The following is a 25,817-nucleotide window of genomic DNA, read 5'->3' on the forward strand; positions in this document are numbered from 1 at the left end:
AATCCCCAGTATAAAAAAAAAAAAAAAAAAAAAAAAAAAAAAAAAAAAAAAAAAAAAAAAAGATGAAGGCAGAAGTACAAAACAAGAGGGATCAAGGCTGCAGCACAGTCTGAGGTTGAAGGTCTGGAAGCTTCTTGGAGAGTTGCTGGTGTGAGGCTGTGCGACGAGGCTGAAGACACTGGAGACTGATGTCTAAAGGTGCCAGCAGCAAGGGGCATACCTGCTCAAGCAGCCTGGAATGCCTCAAAAAACCTGTCAAGATAGAGCTGGGGATGTATTCAGTGGCATAATGCCTGCCTGCTAAACGCAAGATTGTGAGTTCAATTCCCAGTGACAACAACAAGAACCCCAAATTCTATCAGCTTCTTCCTTCCCTTTTATTCCATTGAGGCTGCAAGCCAATTGGATTCTGCCGCCCACAACCAGGGTGGACTTTCCCAGCTAAATTTGCTGGCTTATAGATCAGTGATCCCTGGAAGCACCCCTCAGACACACCCAGAAGTGGGCTTTACTATTCTCCTAAAGTTTCCTAACACAATCAAGTTGACATATCATGATTAATAGTCACACCAGGAAATCTGAATTTGCATCAGAAAAGTAACTTCCTGATCCCCAGTAGCTGCTGTTTTCAGACTGCCAGACTGGGAGGTAACATACCTGCTAGGATTGCTTCTGAAGGTACCTGGGCAGCTGCCTCCAACACGGCTGGAGGCCTAGCTGCTTTCCAAATGCCATGTTAAGGCTGGAGCAGAAGGTCCTTAATTCTATAGCCCTCGGTTTGCTCCTTGCACAGAGCATGTTTCCATTCTGGGTAATTTTTTTAGTGATATAGGTGTCCCCCCTCACAGAGGAACCAATGTGCTAAGCATTCTGGCACCTGTGCCCCAACAGCAGGCACAATGCTTAGCACATTGTAGGTGGGCATATTAGTCACTTTTGCTGGGGCAAAGCACGTGAGGTACCCACCACAGGATTTTAATTCATGGTTTCTGAGGGCTCAGTCTATGGCTTCTGCCTCAAAGGCAGAAACAGCATGGTGAACAGGATGGTGGAGGAAAGCTTTCAACCCATGGCAACAGGAAATGGAGACGGGGAAAGAGCCAGGGAGACAGAAAGGGGCCAGGGGCCAGGGGCCAGAATGTACCCTTCCAAGGCAACCCTGTGACCTGCCTCCTCCCACCTAGCCCTCCCTCCTCACAGAACACTCAGCTGTTAACCATCAGTGGGTGAGTCCACTGTCGGGTACAGCGCCCCACGATCCAGTCAATTTTCAACAGCTCCACCTCTGACAACATGAGTTTTGGGGGCACGTTTCAGATGAAACTGTGACAGTGAGGATGGTAATGTCTTACGTTTTTCTGAATCAGTGCATGAACACATGTGATGGGAGGGGAGGGGAAGGAGGCTAGCCTAGCGCAGCACACCTCGGGGGAACTGCTCGTGGTCCCAGTCCCTTTTGTGTTCCTGAAGCTGTATAATACATAAAGAAAGAGGCTGAATTGGTTGATGATTCTGGCACCTGGGGCATCCAAACAGCACAGTGCCATTCTGGGTGGCTGCTGGCTGCTTTGCCCCATGGTATGGAGGGGAAGCAAAGGGGAAGTGGGGGTGAGCAACAGAGAGCTGCAGACAGCCAGGACAGGCCCCCTTCAGAGCACCCTGCTCTCGGCACAGCTGTCCCATGAGCAAAGTGTTCACTCCGTAAGAAAAGCCCAAACTGCTCTTCAGTAACTTCCAGAGGCTCTGCCTCCCCATACATTTCTGTTGGTGGGGACAAGCCAGACCCAAACTCAGTACTCATTTTCTTGTTGAAGATGTGTCCAGGCAGTGAGACCCTGCAACCTTTGTCTCCCTCCATCAGCCTAGGAGAAAGCTTAGTGTGGCAGACGAGGGACAGGTTTGAGGGCACAGGGGAGGCTTGATGGGGCCTTTTCAGGACATGAATGTATGTTTCAAATACCTGGAGCTGCAGGTGTCTTCTTGGGACTTGAGACTAAGGTACCCAAAGGGGTTTATTTAAAACTCTGACATGTCTGCGAGCTGTGAGGCAGGGTGGCTGTGGTCAATTTGTTGAAGTAAATAGTGTAGCTATTTAGTAGATATAGTGGAAAACATTCAAGAAATTATTATTAAAAGTGATATACAAGTTCACTACAGAAACTGTAGAAAAGACTGGGCATAAGAAGCAGTGGTACCATCCTGTGGGGAGAGCTTGCAGTGGGTTGGTGGATATGTTCCCTATTTTCTATACATGTTATTTGTATAGGATTTAGTTTATATTGTACATAACGGCAAGAAACCTGCTATAAGAGAAAGAGTGAACAGTGATTGCTGTGCACAGCTGCATGTCCCTGGAGACCTAATTTCAGGCTGTGCCCTGGGGTGCGACACTGTCCTCAGATGGCCCTGTGGAGAGGGTGTTTTCAACTTGAGGCTACTGAGAAGAGATGTTCTCGTAGCTAATCTTCATGTACATCTGTGTTATTTCTGTACAACACTTCAGAGGAGGATATAGGATCCAAAATGATGGTAAAAAGTCGCATTTTCTACTCTTACCAGAGAATTATGTTTTAGGAAAGCCTTTTCAGTTTGTTAGGTGAGGGAAGGCAGTAACTGTTGGATCTGGCATTTTGCACAGTGCGCTGGTCCTTTAATCCTTCGCCATTCCCCTCTTGGCCTTCCTAACTGGTATACTTGCCTTTTCCTTCTGGATTTGGTAGAACTCTTCCTGAGTGACCCAGCTGTTTCTGCACTGAGTTGAAAGTCCACTGTTCTGGGGCTCAGTTCCTTGTGCTTCGGTGGCAGACACCTCCCTGACTTGAGGCGCTTAAGTCACCAGCAAGAGGGCCTGTCCTGTGCCACTGTCCTCAGCCTCAGGTCATCACGTGTGTGGACTCCTGCAGGAATGGCAGAGGCAACCAAGCACGTCTCAGGTGGCCTTGGGTGGTCTTCCAGCAACCTGAGGACATTGGCCCAAGTGGCTGAAGGTCAGCCACGCCCCCCTTGGGTCCCCTCCTCTAAGAACAGCCCTGGGATTTGCTCTGTTGAGTGGTCCAAGACAGGGTGCCCTGTGCAACAGAATGTGAATCTCATATGTGACTTCAATTGATCTAGTTTTTTTTTTCTTTTTTTGTATTTTAGGGAAGGGCCTACAGAGTGTTCAGAATCTCACTACTACCTCAGGCTCATAGTGATTCACCTGTTTACAGCCTCCCAAGATCTGGGATTACAGGCACGTGCCACCGTGTCCAGTCTCATTTGCCATCTCAGTGCTCCCCCTGGGGGCAGGGCAGGCACGGCAGGCCTGGGGATGGAACCCCTGGCCCCTGCGCCTGCTTGCAGGCGCTTTAATCCATTGAGCTATTTGGCTGGCCCTAATTGATCTATTTGTGATGTAAAAAGAACAAGAAATAGGTGAAATTAGTTAAAAATTATCTTTTTTTGGCAGATTGAGCCCAGGACTTTTACACAGAGCTTCATCTCTAGCTCTTTTTTTATTTTTTATTTTTTTACTTTAAGATAGCATCTTGCTAAGTTTGAAATTAGCTTCCCAGGCTGGGCTTGAACTTGAATCTCCCTGCCTCAGCTACCAGAGTATTGGGATTACAGGCATATTATCTTCACAGTTGGCAAAATTATTTTTAACAATATATTTAATCCAACTCGGTATTTCTGAAATATTATAACTCAATGTATAATGAACACAAAAAGTCTTTGTTTTCACACAAAGTCTTCCGAATCAGTTGTGTATTTTACACTCACTCAGTTCATTTCAGTTGGGGCTCACCAAGTGTCATGTGTTCAATAGCCACACACAACCATATGGGAATATGCAAGCCCCACAGCAGAAATTTGACTTTGGAAAAGCCAAAGCCCCAAACATGCATTGAGGACCTCAGGCCAGCCATCTTCATGAAGATGAGAAGGGCTGGGGGCCACTTTGTGAAATTTCTGACTGAAAATTCCTGTGAGTGTGTTCACTCCTGTACTAGTATGGATGTGTTCCATATGGGTTTCCACAGTGGAGTGGTTATCATGTTTGCTTCATAATGTGTGTGTGTGTTTCTTTAAGGGCCGGCAGTGACTGTGTCCCAGCCCCACTTGGAAGCCAGTGCCAGGCCCCTGAGCCCATGGTCCAGGGCAGCCTGCATGAGGCCCATGCACGGAGAGACTCGCTTCTCCAGGAGAAGCAGCAGCTACAGGTAAGAAGGAAACAGATATTGCAGAAGGGGTTGGGCTTCTCACACTGAAGTCAAATATGGCAGAATGGGTCTGTGCTTTGCCAAAGGAGAGGTGGTGGGAGTGGCTGGGTGGCTTGTAGGAATCTTGTCACAAATGAGGACCAGACTCTCCTCTTGTGCCATCATTTGACCTTAGACACTTCCCTTGGAAGGCAGAGACAGCCCTGCGCCTTGGGAATGCTTTGCAGGAACTCCTGGTGTGGTATGCTGTGGGCTGCGCTTCCACAAGCGGAGTTACAGGTCTACACTGCAGGATGGGTGCGGCTGGACTGACCAGAAAGCTGAGTGGCAGCCATGCATGGCCTTAGCAGCGCTGAAAGTTGGCCCAGAATCACCTGGGGTTGGAATCTGGGCGCAGCACCAGGATAAAGCCAGAAGCCAGTGAGGAGCCCTGGAAGGGGACAGGGCAGCTTAGGGTGAAGTGGAGCCCTGGCAGCTAGAGCTGACATAGAAATGGGGTAGGGGGCGCTGGGGAGCGCTCATCAGTGGCAGTGGCTTCAGGAGGGAGCAGGTCCTCACCATCTGAGTCCAAAGCATGGTGCAGGCTCTAAGTAGCCGATGAGCATGGACAAGCTCTACTCTTGCACAGAGTGTTCCTGGGTAAGTGGCTACAGTAGAAAGCTGGCAAAGGGAGGTCAGGTTCCCCAGTCTGGACGTGGTGCCTGACAGACTGAGCCCTCAGCTCTGCCATGAGCCTTCTATGGTATGGATAGCAGTATGGGATCTGGCTTTGAGTTTTTAACAATATTCACCTCTGTTCCTGTGAATATCAGAGAACAAACCGTTGGGTGCCAGTATTCACTACTAGAAGTAATGTGTTCATTGCTTGGTGCTGGTGTGTCATACTAAAGCATTCTATGCTGTCGCTTGGTGTTGGTGGCACTTTAGGAAAAGTGTTCCCTAGTGTTCCCAGCACTCTAGGGAAAGGTGCTTGAATCTTTGTCCATCCCATAGGTCTTCCTGTGGGTCTGAGTGTGCCAGATGCCCTTTGAATGCTCAGGATCTTTGTGCAGGTTCCCTGGGGTGGCATTTGGGAGACACATGGCAAATATTCTAAGACTTAAAGTGAGGGAGTTGGTGGGTTGGAGCTGGTAAGGGCCTCAGTGTGCAGGCCAGGGAGATGGGTGAAGAGCCGAACTGAGGAGGAGGCAGGCCCTGCATGGGTGTCTGAGCATCTGGCCAGGGAAGAGCCATCTGAAGGCTGGAGGCTGATGTGGTGCTGTGGGTTCAGAAAGCCAGAGAGGGCCAAGGCAACTGGAGGGATGCACATGTGGAAAGGAAGGAGAGAGGGTGGAGGGAAGGGCCTGTGCTTTTCTCTGTCTGTCATAGGGAGGCAGTGGGAGCTTTAAGCACGAAAGACATGCTCTGACCACACTTTGTTTTTATGTTTTGCAGTAGTGGCAAATGAACCCAGGACCTTTTCACTGAACTATATTCCCAGCCCTTTTTTTTAAATTCCTTTTTTTATTAGTAGGATTTTAAGAAAACTAAAAAAAATTTGAGACAGGACTTTATTGAATTATTATGTTTCTCAGGCTCAGCTTGCATTTGCAGCCTTCCTGCCTCAGCCTCCCAGAGTGCTGGGATAAAGGGTATGCACCAGAGTACTTGGCCTGAGCACCCCTGAAAGGATCACCTTGACTGCTGTGTTAAGAATAGGTTATGGGTTTATCCTTGTCACAGAGCTACTGTGATAAAAACAGCACAGTACTGGCAGAAAAACAGACCTGAGGATCAATAGAACAGATTAGAAGATACAGAAACAACTCCAAACACACTCAGCCACCTTATCTTTGACAAGGGGGCCAAATACCTTCACTGAAAGACAGCCTCTTTAATAAATGATGCTGGAAAAACTGGCTTTCCACATGCCAAAGACTGAAACTAGATCCATGTCTGTCACCATGCACTAACCTACAATCAAAATGGATCAAAGAGTTAAATAGTAAAATGGAAACGCTAAATCTACTGGAAGGGAGAATAGGTAGAGCCTTTGAAGACACAGGTGTAGGTAAAGGCTTTATGAGCAAAACTGGATTTCATGTGAAATACTACAAACAAATCAACAACTGGTGTCTCATCTTACTAAAATGCTTTTGCATAGTAAAAGAAATCACCAACACAGTGAAGAGACAACCCACAGAACAGGGAAAATTTTTTAGTCAGCTGTTCCTCAGACAAAGGTTTAGTATCTAGAACATACAAAGAACTGAAAAAAAAACAACAACCAAGGCCCCCAAATGTAAAGACCCCATCCAAAAATTGCATCTGAAATGATACATACTTCTCAGATGAAGAAATACAAGTAACAAGTAAATATAGGAAAAAATCTTCAACATCACAGTCATTTGAGAGATGCAAATGAAAACAACACTGAGATTCCATCTCACCCCAGAAAAAATGGCTACCATCAAGAAGTCAGTCAATAACACATACTGGAGGGGCTGGGGGGAAAAAGGAGCCCTTCTCCACTGTTGGAGTGTAGGTTGGTACAATCAGTGTGGAAATCCGTGTGGATATTCCTCAAAAAACTAGGATTAGGGGCTGGGGAGATGGCTCAGTAGAATAAATGCTTGCCTGGCCAGTGCAAGGGCCTGAGTTCAATCCCCAGTTCTGCTAAAAAAAAAACAAAAAACAAAAAACAAACAAAAAAAAAACCCGAAAATAACAACAACAACAACAACAACAACAACAACAACAACAACAAAACCTAGGATTAGAGCTTCCATTTGACCCAGCTGTTTCCCTCCTGGCTAGCTTCTGAGGAGAATTAAAAGCATCATACTACAGTGATAGACACACATTCATGTTTATAGGAGCACAGTTTGTGATAGCTAAATCTTGGTAACAGCCCAAATTCCCATCCACTTATGAACAGACAAAGAGGATATGTTTTTTTCTTACCATGCAATACTAGTCAGCCATAAAGAAGGAAAAACTTGAGACGTTTCTAGGTAAATGGATGTATCTTGAGACCACATTCTTAAGTGAAATAAATGAGAGACACATGTGTAAATATTATATTGTTTCTCTGGTGTGAGAAACCAAAAGTGTAAATAAGGACCAAAGTGTATAAGAGATATTGTGAAATAGGAAGCAATTGTTCAAAAGGAAAGGGGAACTGAGGAGGATAGAAGGGGAAAGGAAGGAAGAGAAGAGAAAAAAATGTAAAAAGAAAGATAAAGTGGAAACAAAGCTTTGTAAATAAGGAGAGGAAGAGGGGTTGAAGGGAGGGCTATGGAACGGGAAGAAAAGAGGAATCAAGATATATCATGTACATGATGTTACAGTACAGGTTCTCATATGTAATGAGTCCTCACTGACCTGGGAAGGCTGGGGCCAAAATGTTGGCTGTCCTTGCAGCCCTTCTTTTTCTCTAATTTTTAGTCTACAAACTGAAGTTGTTAACCCTCCGGAAGAGAAGCTTATTACTATTACTCTACAATAGGCAGTTGAGTTTAACCTCACTATCTGTCTGAATATTAAGCATCTTAGATATAACATGGAATGGGTATTTTCCATTAAGTATTGATATGTTAAACTTTTAAGTCCCTACACAATATGAAGGAAAAAAAAGTTAAAAAATTAAAACAAATTTTAAAAATAAGAATGAACAATTACATAGTTTTACACAGAAATTTAGAAATCTAACCATATGCAGCACTGTAGCAAGACAGTCCTACAACATTTTTTTCTTGTCTCTTGTTTTCATTTATTACCCTTTAAAAAAAAACACACACAAACATTTACTTGAGACAGTATGGCAGTAATTGGTATGACATGATAAACAGTACATATTTAGAAGACTGGAATGACATCATGTAACTCAGTTGTGTCCCTAATTTTCTGATCATGGAGATTATAGGGCCACAGAGGAAAGGGATTGATGATGTAGAGTGTGCCTAAGGAGAGTCACATGGAGAGAAAGCATTCTCTCAGGCTTTCACAGAGAACAAGTTGGTCAAGCAATGGCCGTGACTCATCCACATGACTGACACTGACAAAGGATCTACAAACTTCGGTACAGGGTTTCAGGGTAAATCCTGAAGGGATTTGACTGACCTTGGCAGATACAAAAGTTTTCTTGTTATATAGATTTTGCTTTATCTTGGTCTTAACCATCCAGCAGAAAAGTATAAAAATGAAATATAAAAAATAAAACCATATTAACACGCTGAGCTTTAAAAGGCTCAAGTCAACAACTTCTGACATTGCCAGTCCTACAGAAAACCCACTACTATTATGGACTACAGGACTATATTGGAATATTTCGCTGAATTACACACCTACAATATTTAAATGACAATGAAATACCCATCTCTGACAAAACTAAACAAAAAAAAGGGATACAAATGAAGGACTATGGGGGCCTGGCCCTATCTCAGTTCTTTAAGTGGCTGCTTCCACAAAGCTGTCAGCCTCAGGTTGCTGTAGTTCGATCCCCACAACAGTCCAGCCAGCCAAACCTGTGCTGAAGGCATTCCAAGCAAAAACAAAAAAAAATGAAGGACTATTTTGTATCTGTATATTCAAAATAGGATAGATATACAGCTCCTTTCTCTTAATTCAATGAATGAAAGATTTGTACTAATAGTGTTTGTGGACAGGATATCATGTCTGCATCTTGTACTATGAATAACCACTAAGAAGACAACAATATGCAATGTATTAATTATTGAAACTGTCCTACTAATTGGTTTTGAAACTGTCTCATTGCTATTTATTTCTCAATATAATTATTTTAAAAAAGAAGAGTACACCTCAAAAAATATATCGTGTACAGGTACAAATTCTGTATGATTAATATTATCCTTATGGATACCTAGGGCCGGCCAAATAGCTCAGTGGATTAAAGCACCTGCAAGCAGGTGCAGGAGCCTGGGGTTCAATCCCCAGGCCTGCTGTGCTGGCCCTGCCCCAAGGGTGCGCTCAGATGGCGATTGAGACTGGGCGTGGTAAAGCACGCTTGCAATCCCAGCTCTTGAGAGGCTGTAAATAAGCAGATCACTATGAGTCCAATGTAGTAGTGAGAATCTTAACACCCTGTAGACCCTTTCCTAAAATACAAAAATAAAAAAAAGAAAAAGAAATCATTATGGATACCTAAATTGTACCAATAAACTTTAAAAAAAAATTTTTTTTTTATTTTTTCAGAACTGGGGATTGAACTCAGGGCCTTGTGCTTGCCAGGCAAGTACTTATTCCACTGAACCATCTCCCTGGCCCAGACTTTTTTCTTTCCAGAACCAGGGTTTGAACTCAGGCCCTTATCCTCACCAGGGAAGCACTTATTCCACTGAGCCATCTTCCCGGCCCCTAAATAAACTTAAATAATAAAAGGAATAGCCTTTAGAACCACTATGGAGAACAATTTTCAGATTTTTCAAGAAGTTAAAAGTAGACTCAGATCTGGGCATGGTAGCATATACCTGTAATCCCAACATTTGGAAAGAAGAGGCAGGAGGTTTGCTGTGAGTTCAAGGCCAGCTTGAACTACACCGCATGACACTGTCTTAACAATAACAATCACACCAAAATCAACCAACCAACCAACCAACCAACCAACCAACCAACCAACCAACCAAACAAACAAACAAAAAGTACACTCACCACATGATCCAGCAATCCCACTTTAGGGATAGATGTGAAAGCTGGAGTGAGGACTTGAGAGGTCTCTGCACGCCCACGGCCACAGCAGCATCGCTCATGGTAACTAAAAGGTGGCAATGACCCCAGTGGCCATCCATGGATGGACAACTAAACTGGCTTGAGGCTGCAGTCAAAGGCATAGGATCAGCCTTTGAAAGGAGGGTCATTCTGGTGTAGACTACACGACAGATGTCCCTGGAGAACATTATATAAAATGAGCCTTTCACATATACTGTGTTTCCACTTCTGTGAGGTCCCTGGAGTCCTCGGGTTCACAGAGACACTAAGTGGAAACATGGGTGCAGGGCAGGGATGGGGTGGTGTCTGAGAGGTGCAGGAGCTCAGTTGGGGAGGATGACAAGAGTTCTGTGGGCAGATAGCGGTGAGGGCGACACAAGGATGAGACTCGATGCCACTGACCTGTGCATTTAAAAATGGTTAACAGGATACATTTTATGTCACATGCATTTTACTGGCCTAGAAAATCAGGAAGAACAAAAAAAGGAAAGCAGTAGAAAGAAGGAGGAAAGGGAGGGAAAAAGGAAGGAAGCAAAGAAAAGAGACAGGAAGGAAAGAAAGAAGGAAAAACTAGGATCCAAAGGTGGGAGCCAGGAGGTTGGTGGAGGGACCATGCCGGCTGTGCTGTGATTGAGGCCCTGTGGAAGACACGGGGCTGCTGTCGCTGGGATGTCTCAGTGGTCGGGCTTCAGCGCCTCATCTCGCCTCTCACCTCTTCAGAGCAAAGGTGGGTGGAGGAAGTATGCAGGGTAAAGAGCGCGTGTGCAAGTGGAGGAGCAATGGAGGCTCAGGGTGGCTGATGAGCGCTCTGGGCTCTGCGGAGCAATGACGGAACACAGGGGCAAGTTCATTAAGAACGTGGTGTTTCATTCCAAGTCCTCTGGGCAGTGAGATGATTATCTACCCAGGCGCTGTGCACACTCTGCTTCCAGTTACCTGCTGTTGTGTTACTCATTGACCTCAAGATTGGGTAGGTGCAGGTTATTTGGATTTCGGTTTGCCATGTTAGTAGAAATTAAATTCATTTAATATTTTTATGAGCTGCCAACACCAGGATCTCATGGCTCTCTCCATCCCATCGCTCTGGGAAGCCAGGATTTCACTCTTTCTTTGCAATCTAAATTCTCAGGCTTGGGGACAGACCAGCTGTGTCTTGGTCTGTGGTATAAATCTCAGTGCCCAATAGGTGCTGTCAGTGTCCTTGTGGGTTGTCTGGAGTGAGTCAGGTGTTTGTTATTTTCTGGTTCTTCCCAGTCCAATCTTAATTTGGACACCTCCCTCCCCATAGCTATGTAATGCTTGGAAAAGAATGTTTTCTTCTACCAGCTCATCGGGATGATAAAGCTGGCATTAGTTTTGCAGTTCAGCAAACTCCCAGAAACCCATTCGCCTTGCAGGGAGCTGTGTAGCCAGTGCAGCCAGCCTCTCTCCTAACAGCCAAGATCAGCAGGGAAGGGTGCTGGGGGAGGTTCCTCCACTGAATCTTTTTCTATTTTTTGCAGAAAGAAGTGGAGGCTCTTCAAGAAAGGATGTCTGCACTGGAGGCAAAAGATCAGCAGCTGAGAAGGGAGATAGAGGAACAGGAGCGAGAACTCCAGTGGGAGCACTGTGGCCTGGGGACACTGGTGGCCCAGCTACCCCGGGACCAGCTGCAGGAGGTCACTGAAGCCCTGAGGGACACGATGGCTTCTGCCAACCAGATCCCCTTCCACGCAGAGCCACCTGAAGCTGTCAGGAGGTATTGGTGACTTCCTGATTGTTGTCACTTGCCACCTTGACCTGTTGTTGGAATGACTGTTTGCTGTTCATTGTCTGTAAATATCTTCCAAGTGGTCTGTATTTTCCAGTGGAAGTGCTGGCGGTGTTCTGGTGGGTTCTTCACCATGTGGGACAGCCATAAGCATGGGAGATTATTTCCATCCTGTCCACCCAGCCTGCCCTATGCCCGCTCTCCTTTCCCTTCCTGTAGGCAGCTTCTCTGTTTCTTCACTGCCTGGGCAGTTTCTTTCCTTCTGAGAACTACTAGAGTTCCTTGGCTTGGGCTTCTGATGCCAGCTTCTGTGGAGGATGACCCTGGAGAGAGATGAACTAGCTGACCTGTGTGTCAGAGAGAGGGGGTGGCTCAACACCAGTGTTTTTGTCTGGAAGAATGGACTGGGATGGGCAGGGGGCATTTGTTGAGTGCTTCCCCTGTGTCGGACACTGTGCTAAGCTTTATTCCATGAATTGCATCCATCATGGCCATTTGATAGATAAGGAAGAAAAATCTAAATTAGTAATTTCAGTCTCTGTTCATTAATTCTGAAGCCTGGTTTCATATCTATTCTATACAGAGTAGGGTCTTCCTTGTGCTCCATCATGTTGGGGAGGGTGCCAACAGTCAGCTCTCTCATAGCCTTCAGGGGCTCACACTCTTATTTTGGAGAGAGATAGGCAGAAAAGACATGAGCACAGAGAAGTGAGTAGCACCTGGGTAGACTGCAGAAGGGTAGTGAGGATGGTGGGTGCCACAGGTGCCACCCAAGCAAAGGGACCTGCATTATATGTGGCCCTAGTGCTTGGAGCTCCCTAAAGCTCTCAACCTGTGCTGGTCTGAAAGGAGCCTCACTGAGTCGCTACTCGGCTGACTTGGGGTGGGATGTTGCTGACACCTGGCTTAGGGGTACATGCAAGATGAGCGAAGCTAGCAACTGACTCGCTGCAGGACCTGGATGGCCTGCGCACTTCATCCTGCTTTCTGCAGCCTGTTTTTATTATTATTATACTTTACACTCCTGAGGCCACCTGTCTACAGTGCCTGTCTACAGTGTCACAGAGCATTCAGGAGTGGCCCTTCTCTTCTACATGTAGCAGCACGCCACAAGGGCTGCTCCAGGGAGTCACTCAGGATCCCTCCCATGCCTTTCTGTCCCTCAAATTTTCCCATACAGAGCCATGGAGAAGGGGACAAAATCTGGGCTGTGTCTAGATTTCAGCCAAGTGCAGCTGATCTGGTCTCTGCTGGGGCCTTCACACCATGTGCGTGCTGTGGCCAGGTGTGGGGCGCAGGCTGCTCTTGCTGTTTTCACTGCACTTGAGAAGACCAAAGCTCAGCAAGTTTCCTGCTGACGCAGCAGTGAGAGCATCGTATGGACACTGGTGAGGACTTGGGTCAGCACCAGTAAATGATTCCTGCTGGATAGTCAAGAAAGGTGCTTCCCCTCCAGAGGCACTTTCATAAACAGAAGCAGGGATGTCTGTGGTGTCGTAGGCTGGCGAGCTGGGCCTAGAGCTTGGATCATCTGATTTCTAATTGATGCTTCCACTCATGCATTGTAGCTTGCATTTTATTTCCTATTTATTTTTGAAGAGTAGGAAGAATTTATTGAGAGAAAGAAAGCTTCTGTCTAGGAGGGACAGAAGGGGGTCCAAAAAGTGGGTTGCCTGCCTGCTTTTCAAAGGTGCCTATTGAGCAAGGCCAGGAGGTGAGGCGGGTTCAAGGTGAGGTGAAACTATAGTCAACCAAGAAGACCACAAGTATAGTCACTTAGGTGATACTGACCCAATGGGAAGTTGCAGGTGGCTGTGAGAGGAGACAAAGCTGGTAAACCAGTAAGATTACCACAAATATAGTTGCTTAGGTAATATTGATTAAATGGGGATCAAATTGGGAAGTAAGTCATGTAGCAGGAGCTTGCATTTTGTTCAGCACCACTATAGCATGGTGCAGCACCGTCTGGGAGTTCTCAGAGGTGACCATCGGTACTAGTTGTGAGGGTGGGCTGAGCATGCTACCGTGCTGCCGGGGCTGGAGGGTCCCATTACACCAGATGCAGATATTCCCACAGAGGTCACATAAGTCACCAGCGATCTGCTCTTGCCTATTATGCTGGTGACCAGAGGAAACCTGGTGTTTTGAGCCCTTCTGGACCTTGTCATGGTCCAGAAAACCTCACATTTGTAATTACAGAGAAAAGTTATTGGAATTTCAATAAATTAATTCTAGTCTATGACTTCTAGTATAATACATGATGAGACTAAAGACACAAAGGCATATTTGTAGTTGTGGGGAGTCCTAAGCCAGCTCGAAGGATGACTAACTGGAACAAAGGCCTCTACCGAGGGCAGAACTGAGTTTTATAAATTTGTGAAGAGGGAAACTGCTTGGGAATGGGTGACTGTGAGAATGCCAGGAAGTACTTGAATGCTGGGGGAGGGAGAGAGGGAGGGAGCGAGGGGGGGGGGAGAGAGAGAGAGAGAGAGAGAGAGAGAGAGAGAGAGAGAGAGAGAGAGAGATCAGGGCCCTATTCTGTGTCTGATGTGTAATGCGTGCCCCGAGAAGTCGTAGGTTCTTCTAGAGGCCCATTCTCAGCTGACTGCACGGCTTCACTCTGCTAGCTCACACCTACTGCTTGGGAGCTGTAGGTGGAACAACACTGACCTGTCGCATTGCTGGAAGACTGCACCTCAGCCCCTCGGGCCAGCTCCCATTTGTATTGCTTAAAGTCGACTGAGGGATAAGAGACGTCCTAGCCAGCTCTGTACTATCACTCCATGGAGACAGGGCCAAATGCTCTTCTTTCAAGGAAAGCCATCCTCTACAGGTGTCTCTGTGGCTTTGCAAAACCTCAGGGGATTTGTGCAGTAGAAAATCTTAGGAAAATAAAGATTTTGCGGTCCAGTGACAGAAAGAATGTGGAAAACCGAATGACATAATGGGTTAAGTGGCTCTAGCATGAGATGCTCATGGTGAGCAGAGGGCCATCTTTGAGACAGTTTTTTGTTGTTGTTGTTGTTATTGTGTTTTACTTTTTCAGGTGGTGAATGACCATCCTGTGATATTCGTATTACCTGGCTTGTCCCTAGCAGGTGGTTCGTGGCTCCAGCCTTACTCACCTTGAGGAACAGGGAGGCCCGTCTCCTGATGGAGACAGGTTGTGCACTGCGTATATTGACTCCTCAGCTTCTTCTCTCACCCTGAAAAGGGAGGTGTCAGGCTGCTTCCTGCCAAAAGCATGCGCTAAAACCCCCTTCAGTGTGTGGGCCTTTGCTATGGTTTGAATTGAAAATGTGTCCTAAGAGGTTCATAGGCTGAAAGCTTAGACCCGCGCATCAGCCTGCAGAGGTGGGGCCTAGAGAGGTGACTGGCTCTTCAGGGCACTGACCTCATGGATAGGTGGATCCACGGGTGAGTTCAGACACGGTGGGCTGTCAGGAGGTGGGCCCAGGTAGAGGGAGTGGGTCACAGGGCGTGACTGAAGGGTGCATCTGCTGCGCCGCAGCCTTCCTCTCTGGCTCTCTTTTTCTGCTTCCCAGGAGCCAGGAGGGGAGCAGCTGTCCTCTGCCACCCGTGGTGGTGCTGCAACTATTAGAGTTGCAGTGGGTGGAGCCTGCTGATCATAGCCCTACACTACTGAAACCACAGGCCAAAGAGAGCCTTTCCTCTCTAAACTGTCATTTTCAGGTATTGGTCACAGCAAATGAAAAGCTAGTTAACACCAAAATAGGTCACTGTGGTGTGCCTCTGAAGGGTGTCTTTTGTCCCTGGCCTCTTCTCTCTCTCTATGCTTCCTGGCTGCTCTGAGGTGAGCAGCTTTGCTCCAAGTCCCCCCAGCCCTGAAGTTCTGCCTCCCAGAAGCTGACTAACCCAGCTTTCCTTCCGAGCACGAAGACACAGCTTTTCCTTAAAGGGCCGCAGCATGGGTTCTCTGAAGTGGAGCGTTTACAAGAAGTCAGTGTGGAGTCTGTGGCTCAACAGACTGGAGAGATTGCTTGAATCATCCATGATCCTGTAAGCTCAACTTTTGCTATCAAGTGTTGGTTGTCTTTTAGATAGTGCTGCCGAGGGGCATGGCCTGTAGCGGTCCTGTCAGAGGAGGAGTTTCTCCAGAAGCCAGGGAGAGATTGAGGTGGACTGCGGAGTAGGGAAATCTTGAAGTCTTAAGAGGACAGGTTTCAAAGATCAGTGTTGCTACAAAACCTGGGGAAACAGAACACGGCCTATGACTGTTACTGTCTCCATCCATGGAGATTCTCAGAGTTGAGCTGCAAATGCTGGGTGCTGTATGGACAGGAGGGGCTTCCTCCACATGGCATATGGAAGGTCATTCTTTCCCTGGACAGAACCACACGAAAGCTTGGAGGGCAAGTCCTGAGAACAGCTGCATTCTGAGTGTGACACTGGGAATGTTGTCCATTTCTTGGGGCAGTCATTTCTTTTCATTCTCTTTTGGTGCTGGGAATTGAACCCAGGCCTTCAAACTTGGAGGTGGATGTTCCACCACTGAGCTCCACTCCCATCCCTGAGGCCATCATTTTTGACTAGGGTTTTGTGCATCCATTGGCCAGCCTCAGAGAGTTTAATGTTAGCAGGGCCTATGCAGAGCCAGGCAGCTGCAACTGCCTTTTGTTTGAGTGATGCTAGAGACCAGAGTGGCGGTTTTGGCTTCCTGTCTGTTTGGGATTGCGTAAGTTAGCAGGAGGCGAGACAGCTAAGCTGTGCCAAGCAGAGCTGACAAAAGGGCTTTTCTTCCCCAGACAAAAGGAAAGCAATTTTTAAGCACTGGGTGGACCAGGAACTCCACAGCAAGGAGGATGACAAGGCAGGATATGGAACAGAACAGGAGCCACTTACGAGAGTATTTACAAGTTGGATTTCCCTCATCCCTGGGGCACTGAAGATAGCATTGTGTAATAGAAGGGTCACGCTTGGAATGCCTGTCATTCTGGTCTTCTAAATATGTACTTCTTGTCATGACATACCGATTCTTGCCATACTGTCTTACAAGTAAAAGTGTTTTGTTTGTTTGTTTTTTTTAAATGGGTAATAAATGAAAAAAAGATACAAGAGAAAGAAAAAAAGTGTCACAGGAGTGTCCTGCTACAGTGTTGTATATGGCTAGATTTCTAAATTTCTGTGTAAAAATATGTAATTGTTTTTTCATATTCTTTAAATATTTTTCATTTAAAAAATTTTTATTTCCATATTCTGTAGGGTCTTAATGTTTAACATATCAATACTTGATGGAAAATACCTGTTCCATGTTATGCCTAAGATGTTTGATATTCAGATAGATAGTGAAGTTAAACCCAACTGCATAAGATGTAGGGTAATAATAAGCTTCTCTTCTGGATGGTTAACAACCTAAGTTTGCAGACCAAAATTGAGAGAAATAGAAGGGCTGCATGGACAGCCAACAATTTGACCATAGTCTTTCAAAGTCTGTGAAGACTCAGGACATAGGAGAACCTACACTGTAACATCATGTAACTCAGTTGTGTCCTAAATTTTCTGATCAAGGAGATTATGGGGCCACAGAGCAACGTGATCAATGAGGTAGAGTGTGCCTAAGGAAAGTGACATGGAGAGAAAACATTCTCTCAGGCTTTCACAGAGAGCAAATTAGTCAAGCAATGGCTGTGACTCATCCACATGGCTGACACTGACAAAGGATCTGCAATAAATCCTGAGGATACTTGACTGACCTTATCAGGTACAAGTTATGTTTCTTGTTTTACAGGTTTTGCTTTATCTTGGTTCCAGTCCTTTGGTTCTAAAACAAATTCCTTGTTTCCTTCCGCAAATCTTTGCTAATGTGCAGGACTGAGGAGGGAAGGCTTTGCCTGGTGAGCTTTGTTGTGCTTCCTGATTAGGCCCAACCTTCCTGTTCCGGCCCAGGTTGACTCCCCACAACCTGACTGTAGAACTGGGATATGGCTATGAGGAGGGAGGAAGGAAGGTGAAGGGAATAAAGCAAGGAAGTGACAATTTCCTGAGGGCCACCTCTGTGCATGTGATGTGAAGGTCTGTCTGTTACCTGGCATACATTGAGGGTATGTTCTCTCTCCAGCGCTGTTAGCCCACTCTCCCTTGTATTTGTTTTGGTTTCCTGCACCTCAGACACCAGGGGAGCTGGCCTGTGACCTTGTCTGGCATGCATGTGGCTCCCTATCAAGGGAAGCAGGAATAATTGCAGTGTTCACAGCAGGGTGGGGTTATGGTGCTGCAGAGGGCGCTTTCTGAAGGTCTTGGGCCATGCCTGGCTGAGTGCATGAGTCTGTGGTTAAAGCTCCTGGTTCTTCCGCTCCTGGGGAGGCTCTCGTTTCATGTGGAACATGTCAGACAGCTGATAGATGAGCGCTGTCTGGCTGCACATTTGGAAGAAGCACATCCTATCGTTTTACAGACAGATCATTGGCACAAACTGTGACATCATCTCCAACTCTAGTCACTGTGAGGTGGGGAGTTTGGGACCCTGATGCATGGCTGGGAGCATAGGCAGGGGGACCAGACACAGTGTGCCCACCTCATTAGCCAATGCTTATGGACTCCCTAGCAATGGGATGGACTGCATAGTCACTACAGGTGTCCCCAGGACATGGTCCTCAGCTCACAATGTGAACTTTCAGCTGGTGTCAGGGCTTCACAAGTGAGAATGGGAAAGAAGGAATTCAGTAGCTCACAACGGACAGGAAGAAAACCAATGTTCCACTTTGCCCTTAGAGATCTTATTAGAGTGAGAAGACACAGTGAGCCAGCAAGGCCTGAATTTCAAGCAAGCCCCAGATCTGGGAATCCTGGAAGAGGCCTGAAGCAGGAGGTGGCTGTGGGGCAGCTGTGTGCATCAAGTGGCGTCCTGTGAAAGTGTGCAGGGCTGCTGTGGGGCAGCGCCTGCCAAGTGGGGTGATGCAGAGGCTGCAGAGAGCCTGGGGGCAGCTCGGGCTGCTTCTCTAGGCCTGGTATTTGAGGTTGTCCAGCTCCCACTTTGGGCCAGATTGTCCTCTCCTCTCTGCCTCAGCCATCCCCCAACATGGTTTGTCTCACACATGGCTTCATGGGCCTGAGACTTTTCCAAGACACCTGGAAGAAGAGGAGAGTTCATACCTTCCCCACCAGCACTGGAGGAAATTCTGATTTTTCTTTTCTCTCTTTTCTCCTTCCTTCCTTATTTTCTTCTGTAGGTGCTTTGCTTTTTATAAACATTCATGAGGCGGGTTACATTTTTCCAGAAAGCAGATGCAGTGAGATGCTCATGCATGAGTGATGAAGGACAGGGGCCCTTGGGTCAGCCTACAGTGTGCAGTGCCACCCTCAGTGTGGGGCCCTCTGGCTCTTCCATGCTCATTCTGTCTGTCTTTCTTAGAGAGGTAACAATAATCACACACTAAGATTAATATGTCTGGGGCTTATGGCACATTTGTACTTTTAATAATTGTTAGTTCACATTAATTGTACGAAGTAATGGGATTCATCGTGATCTTCCCATACAAGCATACAGCAGCAACCACTGCTCATGTCTGTCCACTACCTGCCCACGTCTCCTCTCTCCCTTTCTCCCCAACCCTGGCACCCTTACCAGTACTAATTAATCCCTCTTTTACTTTCAGATTATCCTTTAAAAAAGAATTCCTAGGGCCGGGGAGATGGCTCAGTGAAATAAGCGCTTCCCTGGCAAGTGCAAGGGCCTGAGTTTTTTTGGTTCCACAATAAATAAATAAATAAATAAATAAATATTAAAAAAAATTCTTATGTAGGGGTACCTTGGTTCACGAACTCAATTCTCTCCATGATTCTGGTTGCAAACCAAACTGGGTGAGAACTGAGTCAAATTTCCCCATAAGGTTGACACAACCTAACCGCTCACTTTGATTCGGTTCCTATACAATGGAATTTACAACCAGAAGCACAGAAAGAATCAAGCGCATGAGCCAAGGCGCCGCTGTGTTTGAAGGAGAACATAGAACACTTGCGTTTCTGCACTGTCTTACTTCATTTAACATGATGTTTTCTACTTCCACACATTTTCCTGCATATGACAGGGCTTTATTCTTTAGGGCTGAATAATACTCCACTGCGTATGTGTTCCAGGTTTTCCTTACCAATTCATCTGTTGATAGGCAGCCTCGCTGCTTCCATATCTTAGGCATTGATATGGGGATGCAGGCATCTCTTCTGTATATTCGCCTCACTTCTGATAGGTTTTTCAGCAGTGCAGTAAAGAGATAGGAAAGATAAAAGAAGCCTTTATTATTAACTCCCAAGACACCGAGAGGATCAAGGGCAGATGGGAAAATCCTCTAACCTGAGACAAAGAAAGCTGAGACTTGCATGGACTTTCGCTGGGGGTGGAGTTAGAGGGGCAGTTCTAATTACACGGAAGGAGCTGACTGGGGTCTCCTGTGTGTGTGTGTGTGAAAGGTGAGAGGAAATTGAATCTGGGGCTGCGGTGGGGAAGGAGGAGGAGGAAGTGGCCATTGGGAAGATAAGCTGTTGTTTTAAGGGCTTTAGCCGTGTTAGATGACCACCATAATAATTTAGCATAATAATACTAGGGCCAGAACCTGTCAACTTCCTTTGGGTATATATCCAGGAGTGGGGTGGCTGGACCATATGCTAATTTTATTTTACTTTTCTGAGGAATCTCCAGATTCCTTTCCACAGTGGCTCTACTACTGCACATTCCCACCAAGAATGTCTGAAGGCTCACTCTTCTCCACATCCTCACCAACAAGTTTTTGATCATAGCCATTCGGATAGGGTCCAATGCAACCTCAGTTTGGTTCCGGTTTGTGTTTCCCTGATGATTTGTGATATTGAACATTTCTCATATATTTATTGACTTTATCTCTTTTGGGAAATGTCTCAAAATGTTCATTTTTGCATAAAATAAACTTATAAAGATTGTTGAGCAATATACTGGTTTTATGTCCACTTTTTGCATATGCAATGCTAAATGTCCTAATGTCTTTGGCAGTATTCTGACATGAAAGGAGAAAGGTAGTGAGCACTGATGGTCTAGGAGAGACCAGAGCTCAGATTAAAGGCTTCATTTAGCAACGAGAGGTAAACTGTTGAGGTCCTGGCCTATGCCACCAGTTTATTGCTTAGGGACATGATGACAAACAAAATATGAGTTTTAGTTACAAGGGGTGCTGGGATGGTCAAAATCCAATTGGGACCGAGACCTCAAGTCACAGTGTCCTTGGCCTTTATGAGGTGCTCAACTTGATTGGGGTGTGTGCTGGTGGGCTGTAGGAAGCCGTGTGAGGAACAACATACTTTTGGAAAAGCACACAGGAGCAGGCCATGGTTAACCAGTAACCTGCCTGTCGGCTAGCTGTGACTCCTGAGCTAGAAGGAATTTGGAGGACCCGCGTGGGTCTCAGTCCTTAGTTGCCATGTTATCTTGCTTTGAGGGACCAGAATTTCACAGACTTGCTAGTTGCAACACTGGCTATTGGCCTAAGTATTAACCTGTCTGTAAGCCAGCTGTGGGTCTTGCCACAGGTCATGTAGGACCAGGAAGGACTCTTAGTTTATTTTTGTGCCAATTTATTAATATTCATCACTGCTCACTCTACATCATCAAGCTGATCCTCATCAGTAAACAAGATGGTGACTGAGAAAGACCTTCAGCAGTCATCTCTTCGCACAAGCATGAATTTCAGTGGCTGCTCATGTGAGACTACCCTGCTGAGCGGTGAAGACACAGGCGAATCTGTGCCTGGCTTTAGCATAAAAATAAGAAAAAGAGTGTTAAAGAATGGAGGGAAGAAAAATTGCCCATGTCATTTTTCTCTTAGATTCAAGCTCTGAAGGTTGGAGCGAGAATTGAATCCAGGTCTTAGTTTGACACCTCTTACTAGGCTTGTCACAGGGAAATCTTGCTCTAAGCACAGCTGCGTGGCCTTTGGCCTCAGGCCTGTATTTGTGGAGAGAGGAGCCTCTAGACCAGAGTTAGCCTGGCAGCCGAGGACAGCCTTTACCACCCCTCTCCTGATCTCAGCAGTGGTAGATGATAGGGTTTTGAGCCTAGGACTTTTGCTTTGCCACTCGGGGCTGGGCTGGTGAAACCCAACTATGAGTAGATGTTGTGGTGCTCTGGCCCCAGAGAAGTAAGTGTCTGTGGATGGAGCCTTTGGACTTGACCTGGTACCTGGTAGTGACTGGTGGCCCAGAGTGATGGACTCGCATTCTGGCCATCATCACCTGTGGCTAGCTGGGGTGGTTCTGGACAAGAGCAAGCCATAGGAGCAGACAGGCCACAGCCATGTGGGCCTCAGTCCTATAACCCTGCTGGTCGTACTGGGCAGAGGGCTCTGGGCTGTGGTAGCTGCACCAGCATTGCAGCCTTGGTGGCCATATCTCTGCCCACGCCCAGCTGTCTCCAACCACGAACAGCACAGAAAGTCAGTGCTTGTGGGAAGAAGAGGGATATAGGAACGCATCATTGCTTAGGAACCCCAGGCCAGTCCTACAGTGGGGACCAATGAGGAACAAATTCCTGATAATTGTGGATGAACCATCTGGGTTCACCCAGCTCTAGGTGCCAGAGCTTTTGGGGGCAGGTACTTTTAGGTATTCCCCAGTTTGCCCAGAATAACTTACTGCCTGAAAACTTGGGACAAACTTGGGCTTGGGGTGCCTACTAGCACTGAAATGACAACACAGCCACCTTAGACTGGTGTCATATCTAGACTTAGGGCACCTTCTAGCACTTTTAACAAATGGTGCTCAAAAACCTGGCTATCCACATGCAGAAGATGAGCTCTAAATCTGGTGTCTTAAATAATATTTTTTTTGTTATGAAATTTTATTTCATTCTTTTCATAAAATAAAAAAAGAAGTCAGATAAATGCTGGCAAGGCTGAGAAGGAAAGGAAACCTTTATGTTGTTGGTGGGAATGTAAACTGGTACAACCACTATGGAATTCAGTGTGCAGCTTTGTCAAAAAATAAAACTAAGAATTCCATTTGACCCAGATATTCCTCTCCTAGGAATCTTCCCCAGAGAGTTCAGGGCCATAGTGATGCTCATACCCATATACATACTCTATTGATACATGGGTACCCATGTTGATAGCAGCACAGTCCATAACGGCTAAATTTTGGAAGCAGCCTATATATCCATTGAAAGAGGCATGCTTAAAGTGTGGTATTTATTCATGATGGAGCCCTACTCTGCCATAAAAAAGATAAATTTGGATCATTTGCAGGAAAATTCATGCACCCTAAAACCGTCATATTGAATGAAGCAAATTAGACACATAGGCTTAAATATTGTATGGTTTCACTTATGTAAGAAACCCAAAGTATGAAAAAGAGAAAAATCAAGATAGAAATAGTAGCAGGAAATGGGAAGAGAGTTTTTTTGCAAAAGGCAAGGGGACCACAAGATGGAGAAGAGAAGGAAAGGAAGGGGAAGTGGATGACCAGAGACTTGGGATGTGTTACATATGTGTACAACTCACTGCAAGGAATGTAGACGTCATGTACTACAAACATATACTAATAAAAAGAAAAAGTGGAGAGAAAGAGAGCTTTTTTGGTAAGCTTCATGGCAACTACAGAGTAAAATCTGTGATGGGCATACCAAAAATCCTAAGAATCAAAACACACTACCAGTAAAAATCAGTCATCAGGGAAGATTGTAAGATAGGGGAAAAGAAAGAAAAGTGCTTCAGAAAAAAGTAGAAAAAGATAGCAAAGTGATAATAATAAAACTTTATATACCCACAATTAAACATTAAATGTAGATGGACCAAATTTTCCAGTTAAAAGACATAGAGTGGCTGAATGGACAAGAACAGGAGCCAACTATGTGCTGTTTACCATACACTGATAAAGACTGAAGGAGGTGCATAGACTGAAAATGAATAGAGTGAAACAGCTACTTCATGCAAATGGAGAGTAAATGAAAACAGGGTAACCACACTTGAGTCAGATGAAATAGACTTTAAGTCAGAGTTGTGGAAAGAGACAAGGAAGGTCATTATATGATGACAAAGGAGTCAACTTAGTGAGAGGAAGTAATAATTCTAAATGTACATACACTCAATAGCAGAGCACCCATGCATGTAAAACCAATATTAATAGATCTAAAGGGAAAAACAGACTCTAATACAATAATGTTTTGGAACCTTAACACTCTCTTTTCAGAACAGATCACCCAGACAGAAAATGAAAGATGGAAAAGTTATCTGGATCTCACGGATCTACTGAACATTGTGACCAACAGCTCCTGAGTACATATTCTCATCAGCACATGGAGACCTTTTCCAGCATAGGTCATACTCAAGGCCACAAAATAAGTCTGAACTACTTACATAGAATCGAGTTTATATCTTCCTGCCACAATGCATATAAACTATAAATCAACAAGAAGAAATTTGGGGCTGGCCAAATAGCTCAGTGGATTAAAGCGCCTGCAAGCAGGCGCAGGGACCAGGGGTTCGATCCCCTAGGCCTGCCATGCCGACCCACGACAATTAGAACTGGGCATGGTGGTACGCGCCTGTAATCCCAGCTCTTGGGAGACTGTAAACAGGTGGATCACTATGAGTCCAATCTAGCAGTGAGACCCTGAACATCCTGTAAACTCTTCCCTAAAATACAAACTAAATAAAAAAAGAAGAAGAAGAAATGCTTTGGAAATTAACAGTTACAAATACATGGAAATCAAACAGCTTGCTTTTGAACAGCCAATAGATCAATGAAGAAATTGAGAAGAAAGTGTAAAAGTTTCTAGAACTCAGGATTTTATGAAATTAAATTAGCCTATTTAAGCAAAACAATAATGGAGTTCTCTGGAGGGCAAATAGGTCCCTGCAACATTCCAGGGCACGCTGTGGTTGTGTGTGGCCACATCCTCCCCTGCACCCTTCTCCGAAGGCGGTCACTGGGGCTGGAGCTGGGCCAGGCATGTTCTGTCACAGCTGCGCAGAGCTCGGATCTGGCTAGGCCACACCATTCCAGGCCACACCATTCCTCATTTCCTCTCAAAGTCTCCAGTCTACGCCACCAGAGAAGTTTAACAGACTTTGACCTGGGAAAGAAAGAAAGAAAGAGAAGGAAAGATATGAAAATATCTCCTCTAGGAGTGGCTGCTGCTGGTGGCCACAGGGAAATGCAGACTCCAAATCAGGACGCAGTTTCTGATTTCACTGAGTGTATTTGAGCAACTCAAGGGAAAAGTTTGCTCACACAGATTTAAAAAAGAAAGATTTTATTCTGTGTAACAGTAAAATGACTATGATTTTTTTTAAAGCGTAAGACAAGGCACGGTCTAAAGTGGACATGTAATTCTAACATTGCATTTTAATATTTTATAAGTTTCTTGTGCTTTGTTTTCTTCCGGGAGTTTGCAGCATGGCCCACAGTTGTTGTTATTTAGATAACTCTTTTTGAAGGCTTTTAATTTGTAGACTTCCACTCTTCTTTTATAATTTATGAGTCTTATTAATTGTTTTCAGCTGGCGACCACAGAGTCTGAGAGATATGAAATAATTGTAGTGAGTCCCAGTGTCACAGCTGGAGGTCGACGACCACAGAAGTGCGCAGGGCTATTTTAAAAGTTTTTCTTCTGGTCAGTGTGAATTTCTAGTTTCCATCATTATCACTCTGAGAACCATTCTGCACCTAACTTCTTGGTCATTTGGGTGTCTTCTAGAATTCTTTCATCAATTTTCTTATCCATGGGTATATGTGTATCATTATAGCATGGCGTCTTTAGCTCTTTGGAAATGTGCCCAGGAGACATATAGCTGGGTCAAGTGGAATTTCTGTTTTTAGCTTTTTGAGAAGTCTCCATGCTGATTTCCACAGTGGTTGCAGTCATTTACATCGCCACCACAGATGTTAGAGGCGCTCCTTTTCTCCCATGTTCGGGCCAATGTTTGTTGTTTCCTGTGTTCTTGATGAAAGCCATTCTGACGAGGGTAAGATAGAGCCCCAGAGTTACTTTGGTTTGCATTTCCCTAAGCTAAAGTGGATGATGCTTCCCCCCTGTGCTTATTGGCCATTTGTCCTTCTTCACTGAAAAAGTGGCTACACAGTTCAGGTGCCCATTTTTTTTTTTTTTTTTTTTTTTTTTTTTTTTTGATTGGATTTTTTGACTTTGAGGGGTTAATTTTTGTGTTTTTTATTAAAAA

The 25,817-nt window shown here is 45.5% G+C and overlaps 1 protein-coding gene across 1 annotated transcript in view; it reads left to right on the forward strand.

Annotated features, from left to right (window-relative positions):
* Disc1 (disrupted in schizophrenia 1) overlaps positions 1-25,817 on the forward strand; it is a 352,530-nt gene that overhangs the window by 100,695 nt on the left and 226,018 nt on the right. The window contains exons 5-6 of the mRNA XM_023700878.1: positions 4,073-4,202; positions 11,411-11,646. Coding sequence (XP_023556646.1) covers positions 4,073-4,202; positions 11,411-11,646 — 366 coding nt within the window. The remainder of the gene's footprint in view (positions 1-4,072; positions 4,203-11,410; positions 11,647-25,817) is intronic.

The sequence above is a fragment of the Octodon degus genome, unplaced genomic scaffold (assembly GCF_000260255.1).
Source record: "Octodon degus isolate 3935 unplaced genomic scaffold, OctDeg1.0 scaffold00127, whole genome shotgun sequence".
NCBI classification, from domain to species: Eukaryota; Metazoa; Chordata; class Mammalia; order Rodentia; family Octodontidae; genus Octodon; species Octodon degus.